Source organism: Nicotiana tomentosiformis, chromosome 2 (genome assembly GCF_000390325.3).
Source record: "Nicotiana tomentosiformis chromosome 2, ASM39032v3, whole genome shotgun sequence".
NCBI lineage: Eukaryota > Viridiplantae > Streptophyta > Magnoliopsida > Solanales > Solanaceae > Nicotiana > Nicotiana tomentosiformis.
In genome coordinates this window covers 49,376,815-49,390,000 of record NC_090813.1, presented here as the reverse complement: position 1 = coordinate 49,390,000, position 13,186 = coordinate 49,376,815, and the positions used below count along the sequence as shown (strand labels likewise).

Here is a 13,186-nt window from a genome sequence, read left to right as displayed (position 1 = left end):
GTCAAGTCTTATTGAATCTGATCAACCAGGAGCAGTACAAACGTAGATGATATTATCACGCCCCTCTTTTCGTACCGCTTGGGATGCTTAACGTCACTTCGCCAATTGACATTACCTGCCTTCTATGCTAGTAAATAATGTTCCACTGATTAGGCGGGGACATGATTCGAACATTCAATCTTCAGGTCATGAGCCTGATGATTTGACCCAATTCCTCTATCCGGCGTTCTCTTTCTTTGATTAGAATTCGAACCACATAGGATTTTCGGTCTAACTGATCTACCTAAGCCACTTTGAAAAATGTCTCCTTTCTTTATGTAGTTTGGCCGCGACCTGAGTTTTCTTTTGGATTTTCAGTCCAGTTGAGCTACGTGAACCACTTTGAAGTAATTCTCCCTTCTTTATGTAAATTTGACTGCTGCCTGAATTTTCTTTTGCATGTACACAAACTTATTCAAAAGTGTTTCATCTTCACTTTGTCAATCAAAACTCGAAACAGCTCGAGTTTTCTTGCAGCTACTATGCGTCAAAGAATCGCCCTACCAAACCCTAGTAAAATTAATTGATGAAATGCAACCACCTGGAACTGTTTTTCCTACATATTTAGACAGTATTGCAAATGGAAAAACAGCTCGGATCAGGTCTCTGTATGTTTATCAGTTTAGGAGTGAGACAAGGATACTCGAAACCGGTTTCTATCTCTGAGCCTGAACTTGCATTTTCAACAAAGCAGTTGAACTTGGCATAAGGTCATCTTTAAATGTCACACAGCTGAAGCTTACTTCGGCTTATACACACATATCTTACAATTGAAACTTGAGTTGAACAATCACAAAAGTAGCTTAATTAATATGCCTAAACAATGAAACCAACTTCGTATATGAAAAACTAGACAGAATGAATAGTACAAGCAAAACAAACCAAAATATGTTGTATTTTGGTAATGTTGCTTTTGTCGGATCGCCATGCGGGCTTGGTTGAATTCTCAATGTTTTTAAGTCAAAAGTTCAAAGCACTTTGGTTAGGTTCCATTAAGTGTCAAGATAATGTAAGTACATCATCAATTCCAGTACAATCTTCGAATGCATATACTTCCTGCATAGTATTTGACTTTGGTTAGGTTCCATTAAGTGTGATGATAATGTAAGAAAATCATCAATCATCAATCAAAAATCAAGGAGATTCTTCGAATACATATAGGAGATTCACTGTAAAGGAGCTCACTGACGTAATTTTGGCTTCTATTGGATGCATTATTAAAGAAACCTCTAATTTACCTGATCAAAGAAGCCAGAAAAGAAGTCTACGATCAACATCTATCAAATAAGAAGACTCTTTCTTATTTGATAAGTCCAAGATTCGAAGAGCACCAAGTTGGGCTATGCTTCGAGGAAAATGCTCAAAATTATTTCCACTGAGATTCAATTCTTCCAAAGAGGATAAGGATCCAATGTCTTCCGGAAGTCCTCCATCTATTAGATTGCAACAAGTGAGATCCAGATGCTCCAATGAGCGTAATCCTTCAGCCACAGGAGGGAACTAAAAGTGCACTCTATGTTTTAAGCATCCAAAATTCAAGACTTTAAGTTTGTTCAAGCGTACGATGGAAGACGGAGGTCGTAAAATTAGAGTATCACTGGCATCAAGCACCTCCAAGTTGTCTAAATCCCCTATCTCTTCTGGCAAGCTTTCAAGGTTTCTCATACCGCTCAAATCTAGCTTGGTAATATGCGTTTGGTACTGAGTAATAGATGATGGTAGTTCTCTTAATCTAGAGCCTCGCATGTGAATATGTATCTCCGGCTTCATTCTCCCGTGGATTTCTGAAAATTTCTCTAACCTAGAGCAAGATCCTACACTCAGATATTCAAGAGATTCCACGTTAACACGTGGAAACCTCTTAAGTCTTTTACAAGAATACAAATTTAACCGAATGAGTTTGCTGCAACACCCCAGGGAATGATGAACCTCTTCAAGAGCAGAATACATCAGATTCAAATACTCCAAATTTGACATCCCCGTGAAATCTGGTGTTCACATCAGTCTTTTAGACCAGCTGAGATTATCCTCCATATAGACGACAAATACTGTTCAGAACACAGACTGAATAAGAAAAAAGAAAGAACATATTTTGCTGATTCTAATAATAAAATATATGGTTAATTTTTTTCAATTTTGACCATATAAAATTTGGTCGTAATTCCAAAATACAAAAAAAAGTTGGACCAAATCAAATTAAATTATTTAAGTCCAAGAAATAAATTTAAATCACAAGTCCAACAGTATTTTGGGCTAGTCTATTGAGTTGGCCTTCAGAGCCCACTTTATTAGCCCAATGTCCATGCCATGTGTAAATGACGTGGCGCGCCAAGTCAAATCAAGGACCACTAAAATCATGTCACGTGCATAAGTGATGTAGCATGCCAAGTCAAATGTAAGGACCAATCAAATGTCGCCAAATATTCAAATGAACCAATTATATGCAAGCTTATCACATAGCTTTAGTGATAGGTTTGATGACTCAAGTTGGCCAATCAAATTGGAGGAAAAAGATAAGTATTTATCACAAGTTCTCTCCCTGCAACTATAAATAGGGGTCTCCATAAGGCCAAAAAGGGAAAACAAGAAATGACATAGAGAAGCTCTCATTTCCGGTGGTGATTCGCAAGTCTTCTGCATAGCAAAAAGTCGTCATCTTCAAGGGTTGAGCCGCAAGTTCCCATCCTCCATGTTTGTGATCAAAGCCCAGCTCTGCATTTGTGGTCAAATCCCAACAACAAGTGGTCCATCAATTCCAGAAAAAGGGAAGCTCTCGAATTGACGATATTGAGGAGAAGAATTAGAGGATTACATCTTTTAACTTAAGATTGTTCAAAGTTTGTAACCCGCGTAAATTATAGAAATACAAATACTTTTGGGAAAACTGTATTCGAGTCGCAGTTGCTTATATCGGCTATTTATGAGAGTTATTACTGTTAAACTTGCTTCATCTTATTTTTAATGCCAAATGCCTAGTTTTATTGTGAATGTCGGCTTGCCTAGTTCTGTGATAGGCGTCATCACGACATGTTGAGTTTTGAGTCGTGACAAAAAAGAACCATCATAAATGAACAAGTCGAAAATACAAATTTGAATTTAGCATAGAAAGCTAACATTCAAGACTTGAAAATGGGTTGCCTGCACTTTTGACATCTTTTCAACATGGATGATTAACTTTCCGGCATCCATAATTTAAACAATGGGCCAAATGCCTAGTTTTATTGTGAAAACTTGCTTCATCTTATTTTTAAGAAATAATTGGATTAAGATCACATGATTCCAGGATCTGATTTGAACATAAAAAAATATACTTGTTGGAATCCTTTAACTCACCATGGTTAATCGTGGCGCAAAACAAGCACAGACATTGATGAGCTCCTGTAAATAGGGGAAAGAAAACGAAAAAGGAAAAAGTAAGAAACAATGAAAGGAAAAAATATATTGATTTTGGAAGAAGACTTTGTAGCTAATAGAAGGAGAGAATTACATAAAAAGAGAAAACACAAGATTTCAATACCCGAGGAGCTAGAAAGAAAAAAAAGACAAGGCATGAGGTATATACATGTATTTGAGCTAAAATCCTGGGTTTGTAGGAAAGAGCTGCAAAGTTTCTAAAGACAGAGCTCTACATGTTGCTGCAGATTCTCAAAGACAGAGCTCCAACGAAAATTAGAAATGTGACTCTTGTTTCTTAGAAGAGGAGGAGGAACTGGCTTCATTGGTCACGGAGTCATGGTGTTCACTTTCTGTTGGTTCATTGTTATTTTCCCTCATTTGTGACAAGGCCTCAACCTCAGGTTCTTCTTTATACAACAAACGAAGTCCATACTTCCATTTGCCTTAGATGTATCCCATAAGCCAGCAAAAGGTACAAACAAAAAATGTATATAATATTCTGAATCAGATTCTGAATGGTTGGATAAGCCAAGTTTCTGTGTCATCCACGACATCCCATCATCACATACGGGAATCAATTGAGCTGTGGTGTCAACTAATCTGCCAGAGTAACATACAGCTAATCCCAAGAATTTATCAGGTATATACCAATTTCCACGCAAATTAACTGATACACCACTATACGTTCTCTGATAGAGGAACCAACTTGGGATCTTCTTCGAAGGATGCACAATGGTAAACACATTTTCGGACAAGGAATCTGAAGCAGAGATGTCATGCCTCAAGGAAGAGATATTCTGAAACAGGGCATGTGCAAACAAATTATATATAGTATCATTGTGTGCATCATCAAGTGGCTTGAATATCACCCACTGTAGTTTCATTCTCTTTGTTACTAAATCATGGATACTTTTCATAGCCATATGACAATCCACATGCAAATCATTTAATTCTGGTGGAAGTTCTGGCAGCTGTGTAAGCCTCTGGCAATCTGATAAGTCTAAGGATCGAAGAGCATCAAGTTGGGCTATGCTTCGAGGCAAATGCTCAAAATTATTTCCTCTGAGATTCAATTCTTTCAAAGAGGATAAGGATCCAATATCTCCCGGAAATCCTCCATCTGTTAGATTGCAGTAACTGAGAGTCAAGATTTTAAGTTTGTTCAAACGTACGATGGAAGACGGAAGTCGCGAAATTAGAGTATTGCTGGCATCAAGATCCTCCAAGTTGTCTAAATCCCCTATCACTTCTGGCAAGCTTTCAAGTTTTGAGCAACCCCACACACTCAGACTAACCAAACTTTTCAACCTACAGATGTTGCTTGGAAGAGCTACAAGGTTTTCCATACCCCTCAAATGTAGCTCGGTAATATGAGTTTGGCACTGAGTAATAGAGGATGGTAGTTCCCTCATCCCAGAGCCTTGCATGTGAATCTGTATCTCCGGCTTTATTCTCCCGTGGATTTCTGGAAATTTCTCTAAACTTGAGCAATATTCTAAACCCAGATATTCAAGAGATTCCACGTTAACACATGGAAACCTCTTAAGGCTTTTACAATAATACAAATTTAACCGAATGAGTTTGCTGCAACATCTCATGGAATGGTGAACCTCTTCAAAATTACTGCAATATGAAAGATCCAAATACTCCAAATTTGGCCTCCCCGTGAAATCTGGTGTTCGCATCAGTCTTTTAGACCAGCTGAGATTTATCCTCCGTAGAGACGGCAAATGCTGTTCAGAACATAGACAGAATGAAGAAAAAAAAACTTATTTTACTGCACAACAGAATTCCAATAATAAAATATTTGGCTAGTGAGGCTATCTATGAATGTAGAAACCTTTTTTGTTTTGTTTTTTCATTTGTATTTGTGGGCATCAAATGACCTCTGTTATTCTTGATTTCTTAATTTCTTATTGCTAGCTTTCCTAAATGTATTTATTACTCCATCGACAAGAAATGAATGATAGCATTTGATTTATGAGGGCCAACACATTATTTTTGTGCGAAATTAGAAATTTATTTTTTATATATGGAAAATTACTTGTTAAGAAATTGAATAAAAGTAAATTATAAATAAAAATATTGCTTACTATAATTTAACATGATTGAAAAAAATTGTAGCAAAGAGCAAAGTGTTTCTCTCTTTAAAAAAGTGTAATAAATGTATGAAAGCATATATATCATTCAAGAAAATAGTTGTACACAATAAATTTTTTTTGTTTTACTAATAAGTATTCCTTCCATCCCACTATGTACAGCCCTAGGATGAGATTCATATGAATCTAATCTTACTATGAGAAATAACTGAATTAGTTAAAACGATGATGGGAAGACTTGGAGAAAAGAAAAAAAAGACATAAAGATCTTACAATAATACTGGGAACAACACCAACTAATATAAATTATAATAATTTTTTTGAGATGGAAATACATTAATTTGAGCTTATGTTATTATTAATTTTTGTTCATTTAAAGATATGCATCGTAATTCTAGCAAAAATAGAAAGTACCTCAAATAATACGTGACAAAAGCAATAATATTTGTTCATTATCACTAAATTAAAAGACAAAGATAGTTAGAAAGAAAAATAAAAGTAAAATAAAACTTAACTTTTATACCTTTGTTTCCATCCATAAATAACGCAGTGAATTGCTAGAGAGTATAAGGTGAACAAGCATTTTGGATTCAAATGTAGATGGCAATGACTCCCAAGGATAGCCATCCAAAACAAACCAACGCAAGTTGTTGGACAGATACTCAATGGAGCCATCATGGCTAATATTGGAACCATCATAGAACCTCATCCAATTTCTGTCAATGTATAATATCCTAAGCCTTTTTATATTTTTCATGGTCTCATTGCTAAAGCGTAGTGTATTAGAATAAGAAGAAACCCAGATTGCTTCCATTGCCATTGTCCCCTGGTATCAAAGAAATATTTTTTGCAATTAATTCTATAGTTCTGTTTTCTAATATTACATTTTTCTTAGAAGTTCATTAGAGTCAAGTTTATAAGCTTTTCATGTTGCGATAGAAAGAAACTGCAATTGAAACAATACCAATAAATTGTAGTGACTTTTTAAAATAAAAAAAATAAACAATGGTTAAGTGAATCTGTGATTGAGTTATTATGTAATAAAATGTCATACAATTTTCAAGTTAATCCAAAGAATGAAATTGGATCAAACAGATTAAGTGGCTGCTAGCTAGACTAATTCATCACTTAAAAATATATAAAAACGAATTAGGCAACGTAAATTAAAGAGTCTACATAACAAATTAGGCAATTAATGTCTTTTTTTTTTTTTACTAATTAGGCAATTAATATTACTTTCGCATTTCCTACTAACTAAATTAAACAACTAAAATGACTCACCTGCAAGAGTATGAAGCAATATGAACAAATAATTGAAATTGACCGCCTTATATGTTTTTGGAATATGAAAATTAAAAATAAATACTAGTATTGTATTGTTTAGCCTACTTACTGTATTGTTGATCATCACTTCTTCGAAATTCTTGTCGAGCCATAGTCTGTTGCGTTCTTCCGGATTCTTTTGCAAGTTCACTATATATTTACCCATTTCTTGTATTAAGTCGTGCATTTGAATCTCACCTTTTTCAGAGATAAATATAAGAGATTTTTCAATTAAGACACGCAATCCGTATTCAGCTCCACAATGACAACTCTCAAGAATTTGCATAGCACATTCTTCTTTTTTTCCTTCGGAAGAAGCATGCTATATCCAGAAAAATCTCTTGTTGTATGGGCTCTATTAATCCATCGTAACTAATTTTGAGCTTTTCAACAATTCCAGAATTAGAGTTATTTTTCATGTGCTCTATAGCACTTTTCCATTCAGCTAGGCCTAGCTTATGCAGCAAAGAACCGCACACTCTGAGGGCTAAAGGAAGGCCTTTAGCATAATTTACTACCTCCAATGAAAGTTTCTTTTTCCCACCTGGATCTTCTTTTCCAAAAGCATGTTGACTGAACAATCGAATGGATTCATGATCAGGCAGTGCAGTCACTTCATATATTATATCATTCTTCTCTATCAAATGCTTGTCTCTAGTTGTTACAATAATTCTACTGCCATTACCAAACCAATCAAGATCACCTGCTAAATACTCCAAATAATGATCTTTATCATCTACGTCATCAAGCACAATTAGGACCTTCTTAGAACGCAGTCTACTAGCCATTTGGTGCTTTCCGTCCTCCTTATTATTGTACTCAGCTTTTTCCTTTAACAGCTTAGAGAGAAGGGTATTTTGCAGAGAATGTATTCTACCTTTGTTTTCTTTAATATCCTCCAGGAAACAAGCACCATCAAATTGATAGGAACTATCCCTTCTTACTAATAGAGTATCAAACATAGCTCTTGCTATTGTCGTTTTACTGACTCCCCCCATTTTCCAGATCCTTATAATCCGAACATCATTGATTCCTATCTCTAGTAAGGATTCTATTTTCTCTAAATGAGTATCTATTCCAATAGTGTTTTGCAAATAAGATAAAGAAATCTTGCATAATTTGGACGAGATTTGGTCAACAATCTGCCAAATACAGTCTGCATCAGTCCTACAAAAGTAAGAAGATTGTGATATATACAAGGAGTGTGCACATAAATCAAACTCTTTGAAGAACTAATTGAAATTTTATCTGCATAACAATGTTATTGAGTTTGTAATTAAATTGATAGAAACATATATAATCACCTATCATTACTTATTCCGAAAATTTGAAAAATTTATTTAAGATTATGTTTAACTCATTTGAATGCAAAGTATCAGCTTATGTGTTTTTAACTCACTTGTCACGATTATCACATGAGCCTTTGAGATTGGCCGCTGCCGTTAAAGCAATCCTCCATCTTTGTATTCCCTCAACATCATCCTTATACTTTGTTTCATGTTCTTCAAAGGCTTTTGCAAAGCTCGCCTTTTGGTTCCGAACATGTAATGGATCCACATCATAGAATATCGGTATAACAATTTGTCTAAGTTGAGTCTTGCATTCCATGATCTTCACTAGTTCATTCAAACACCACCTCGATGTTGCATAATTCTTTGAGAAAATGACGATGGCAAATTGAGACTCTTCTATAGCTTTACAGAGTTCTTCTGGGATGATTGCACCGTCCTCTAGCCTTTTTTCATCTTGAAAGGTTTTTATTCCCTTATCATTCAAGACTTCGTATAAGTGACTTGTAAACGTTTTACGAGTATCTTCACCTCTAAAACTTAGAAAAACATCATAGCTCCATCTAGCAGAAGAAGAAGAAGAAGATGCCATGGACGCAGTGTTAATTCTCTGAAAAGAGTAAGAAAACCGTATGTGAAAAATTGTGGTTGTGGTAAGAGAACCATAGATGACATTTTCAACAAAGTTATATATAGGTTAGAAGAAATAAGAGTTAATGCTATAGAAGGAATTATTGTTACTATTGGGTATTCTTTGAAGTTTAATAGAAGGAAGTAGGAAATTCCTTCAAAGACAAGTGGATGAAGGAAAGAGTGTACCTTTCCTAGTTGAATTGAATTATTGCTCCAAAGCACAAAGCACAAACACAAACGTCCCTCTCTTTCTATTATTAATAGAAAGTAATTAAATAGTGTAGGAGTTTTTTGTGAAGCTTCTTCTTAATGTTCTACTCCATAGAATTATTGGTATAGGACCTAGTCAACTGATACATACTGTAAATATTTAATGTGGTAGGAAATTATTGTGAAGCTTCTTCTTAATGTTCTACTCCAGTTGATCAGAATTATTATTGTTATAGGGGTTTCTTTGCGCTGTAATAGAAGGAAGTAGGAAATTCTACTTTAATATGTACACAAGGGACAGCTAAAAGTACAAGTCGATATATGAAGCTACAACGAAAACACAGGGTAATATCCCAGTAGTTTTCTTAGTCACAGACAACAGTTGCACTAATCAAAAGCAGTATTATGGTCCTATTTTTCTCGGATAGAAAGTGACAACAAATATAGATCCATAAATGTGAGGGAATGTTTTATATATAAAGGCACAGGATTCGTTGCTTTAAAGAAGCCAAACAGAGAAATAAGTTTAATCAGAGGGAGGGCGACAAAGAGGTGAAAGAGCAAAATTGCAATACAGTAGCAAATTGGATTTTACACACATATCCTAAAATTGATACTTGAGTTGAACAATCCCAAAAGTAGCTTAATTAATATATAATATGCCTAAATAATGAAACCAACTTGGTTATGAAAAACCAGACAGAATGACTAGTTCTAACAAAACAAACAAAAATATGTCACCAAAAGTTCAAACCACTTCCCTCGTGGCATTTGACTACGGTTAGGTTCCACTAAGTGTCAACATATTAGTGTTACGAAAGTCGAAAAGAGCTCTAGCTTCTGTTCGGGTTTTAAGCGCAAAGTGCAAATAAAATATAGGCTATAATGAAGAAACGCACAAATAGAGAAAAACTATAAATATGTATGTGTAGTACAAGACTAATATCTATAAACATGAATACCAAATATATGGACAAAGAAATTGAAGAAAATTTACGATAAAGTGAAATATTAATTATTTAGTGTGGCATACAACGTCCGGGAACAATCTTTTTCCTTCTGCATACAACTTATCATTGAACAAAATGTGACTAACAACTAAATACTTTATTAGACACTTTCTTTTTTGTGACGGTAGTGTTCGGGCAGCTTGCGCACACCTCGACTATTCAGGCTTAGATAGATACATTCAAACACTTTTCTTTTCATAAATTCATGAATAAAGTGAACTGGATAAGTTCTTAACAGAATAAATATTTGACCTTTTCATTCTAAGTGGGCGTTTGGACATAAGAATTGTAAAATTCCAAAAAAAAGTGAAAAATAATTTTAAGTGAAAATGGTATTTAAAAATTAGAATTGTGTTCGGACATAAAATATAATTTTTTGGTTGTTTTTAAAGTTTTGTGAGCAATCTGAGTGAAAATTTTAAAAAACAATTTTTTGGAGTTTTTCAAAATTTTGAAAAATTTCAAAATGCATTTTAAAGTGAAAATTAGAAATTTTATGAACAAACGCTGATTTCGAAAAAAAATAAAAACTTTTTGGAAAAAAAAAAAAATTCTTATGTCCAAACGGGCATCTCTGATTTCTTGAAAAAAGTGATTAACACCTAAAAACACTTTTCTTTTCATAAATTTATAATAAAGTGAACTCTCTAAATTCTTAACATAATAAAGATTAGACCTTTGTCACCCTCAGTCTGGTTTCTCGAAAAAAGTGATAATCAGCTAAAAACTTCATTAAAACACTTTTCTTTTCACAAATTTAAGAATTAAGTGAACAGGGTCAATTCTTAAAAAAAAAAATAAAGATTACACCTTTTGTCATCCTCAGTCTCTCGTTCCTTGAAAAAAAAAGTGATTAACAGCTAGAAAAACACTTTCATTTTCATAAATATATTTTAAAAATTGAACTGAGTAAATTCTTAACATAAGAAAGACTCTGGTTTCTTCTTTTCTTGTGGTGGATTAACTTGTTGCTCATGATCATCATCATCTACTACTGCCATTTTCCCTCTAGCTACTGCAAAGAGTCATAATACATTCCAAGAACAAAATTTTTATAATCAGAACTCCAATTAATATCAAATAATGAATAAAAACACATAACCCCACTTAATAAAAACAAACAAAAATCAAGAATTTGAAGGATTTTACCTTAATGGGCATGTAAAAATTGGAGTTAAAGATTGCACCTTTTCCACTAGCTACTTCAAAGTGTAAGAATACATAGCAAGAACAAATTGTTATAATAAGTAACTCCAATTAAGATCAAATAATGAATAAAAACACATAACCCCACTTAATAAAAACACAAAAAAATCAAAAATTTGAAGGATTTTACCTTAATGGGTATGTAAAATTGGACTTGAAGATTGAAGCTTTTTATAAATAAAAAATGGCTAGAAGTTAAATGAGTCCAGAACCCATTTGTGGTTCTTTTTGACTAAAAGAACGGAAATGCGTGTAAAAAAAGAGAGTTACCTAACTATGTATAACGCTCTTTTAAAGAGCGATATACCTTAACGGACGTTTTGGACGTTAAGGTATAGCGCTCTTTAAAAGAGCGTTATACATATAACGCTTTTAGAAACATCGCTATATATGTATAACGCAGTTATAAAGAGCGTTATACATGTTTTATGGGCCCACCAATAAGTTTCATGCGTTTAACTGACATAACAATAATTTAAATGGGTATAGCGCCCTTTAAAAGAGCGTTATACCTAAATAAATTCAGCCCCCCGAGTTAGGCATTGCCTTATTTAAAGGCGTTAGGATTTTACAAAAATCCATTCAAAAATATTCCTAACTCCCGTTCAAATTTGTCTTCTTGTTAAATTCTCAAGTATTTTTTCATAATGTTTGAAGAGCGAAAAGTAAGGGTTTCATTATATTGGGGGGGTTGAGGGGGGAGGGAGGTGAGGTTGTGATGGCGAATAACTCTGTGAGCTATAGTTTATCTCCACAGTATCATGTTAAATTGCCACTTACAATGGAGTACGATAGATTGGTATCGTTGTTATGTAATAAAATGAGTATGAGGAAACGTTCGGTGAACCTTAAAGTAACTGGAAGATATCTGTATTCCGTCACTCCGCAAGGGATTGCTTGTTACGCTGAGTTTAACATCAACGATGATGAAACTTTGAGGGATTTTTTGAGGATTCCGAATGAATACCGGAAATTTTTTGTGATAAAAATTTTGGAAATGTACGTCATGGTTGAAGACATTCGCAATAATGAGGTTACGCATAGTAAGGATAACCCTCAGTCATCGGGTGGTTATTCTGGAGCAGTTTTTGCCGGACAGGTTCCGGATGAAAGAGTTTACCCTGATTTAAACTTATCACCACCGGCGAATGAGGAGCGAGAAAATAATTTCTCTCCTGCTTTACATAATTCACAAGACGAGTGGTAAACTTCAATTTTCCTTTGTGTTACGATGTATATTTTTGTTGTATTAAATTTGTATTAACGCTCATATATTCCACAGGGGATACCGGCCAGATATGACTTTTACAAGTTATGAACCCACGGCCAGTTGGAATATGCGTAGTTCTGGTGTGTTGGATCATGGTGGTCCATCCGGGAGTCATCACCAACAAGATAATGTCCATCAAGGAATGTCAACACATTACGACTTGTAAGTGAAGTAATACAGCTATATGGAAAGTATTTATTAATTTTACTAGCTTATTATTTTATTGTTTGTGCAGTGAAAACGAGCAAGGTGAACCACCTGTCCTGACTCAATTACCCGAAGATGACGTATTAAATCGGGATCTGGCAGATGCACAGAGTGAGGAAGAGAACAGTGATTATGGTAATAATGCCGATGATTCTGGAGATGACACACCCTTCCCTCGTGAGGATGGTGATGAGGATGAAGAGAATGAAGGACCTGATTTGATGAGGGAGTATGCTCCACCCCCCGTTAGACCAAGAGTTATACCAAGAGTGTACGAGTTCCAAGTGCCATTTCATTCAAGGAATATTTTCTACCTTGATCATTTGCCAAGTATACCGGATGTGGATGCTCTGATAAGGGATTTTGATGAAATTCGAACAGCAATGTAGGATGATTCTAGACCAACGGTGCTGGCAAAGGGCATGCTTTTTCCTAATAAAGTGCGCGTAAGCAGGGCGGCAAAAATGTATAGCGTAAAAGAGTGTCGTGAGATTACGGTATGGG

General features: G+C 34.7%; 1 protein-coding gene, 1 long non-coding RNA gene and 1 pseudogene across 2 annotated transcripts; all 3 read right to left on the bottom strand.

The window, feature by feature from the left end:
* Positions 1-1,281: 1,281 nt before the first annotated feature.
* Positions 1,282-2,016, bottom strand: LOC138904763 (TMV resistance protein N-like). Its single transcript, XM_070193268.1, has 2 exons — positions 1,651-2,016; positions 1,282-1,539 (listed from the first exon to the last, which is right to left on the bottom strand). Exons 1-2 carry the CDS (start codon positions 2,014-2,016, stop codon positions 1,282-1,284), a joined length of 624 nt encoding a protein of 207 aa, XP_070049369.1.
* A 1,442-nt stretch (positions 2,017-3,458) lies between these two features.
* Positions 3,459-8,863, bottom strand: LOC104108412 (TMV resistance protein N-like; annotated as a pseudogene).
* Positions 8,864-10,928: 2,065 nt separating this feature from the next.
* LOC117279669 (uncharacterized) lies at positions 10,929-11,364 on the bottom strand. Its single transcript, XR_004510071.2, has 3 exons — positions 11,336-11,364; positions 11,149-11,201; positions 10,929-11,014 (listed from the first exon to the last, which is right to left on the bottom strand). It is a non-coding gene; the product is annotated as an uncharacterized lncRNA (long non-coding RNA).
* Positions 11,365-13,186: the final 1,822 nt, after the last annotated feature.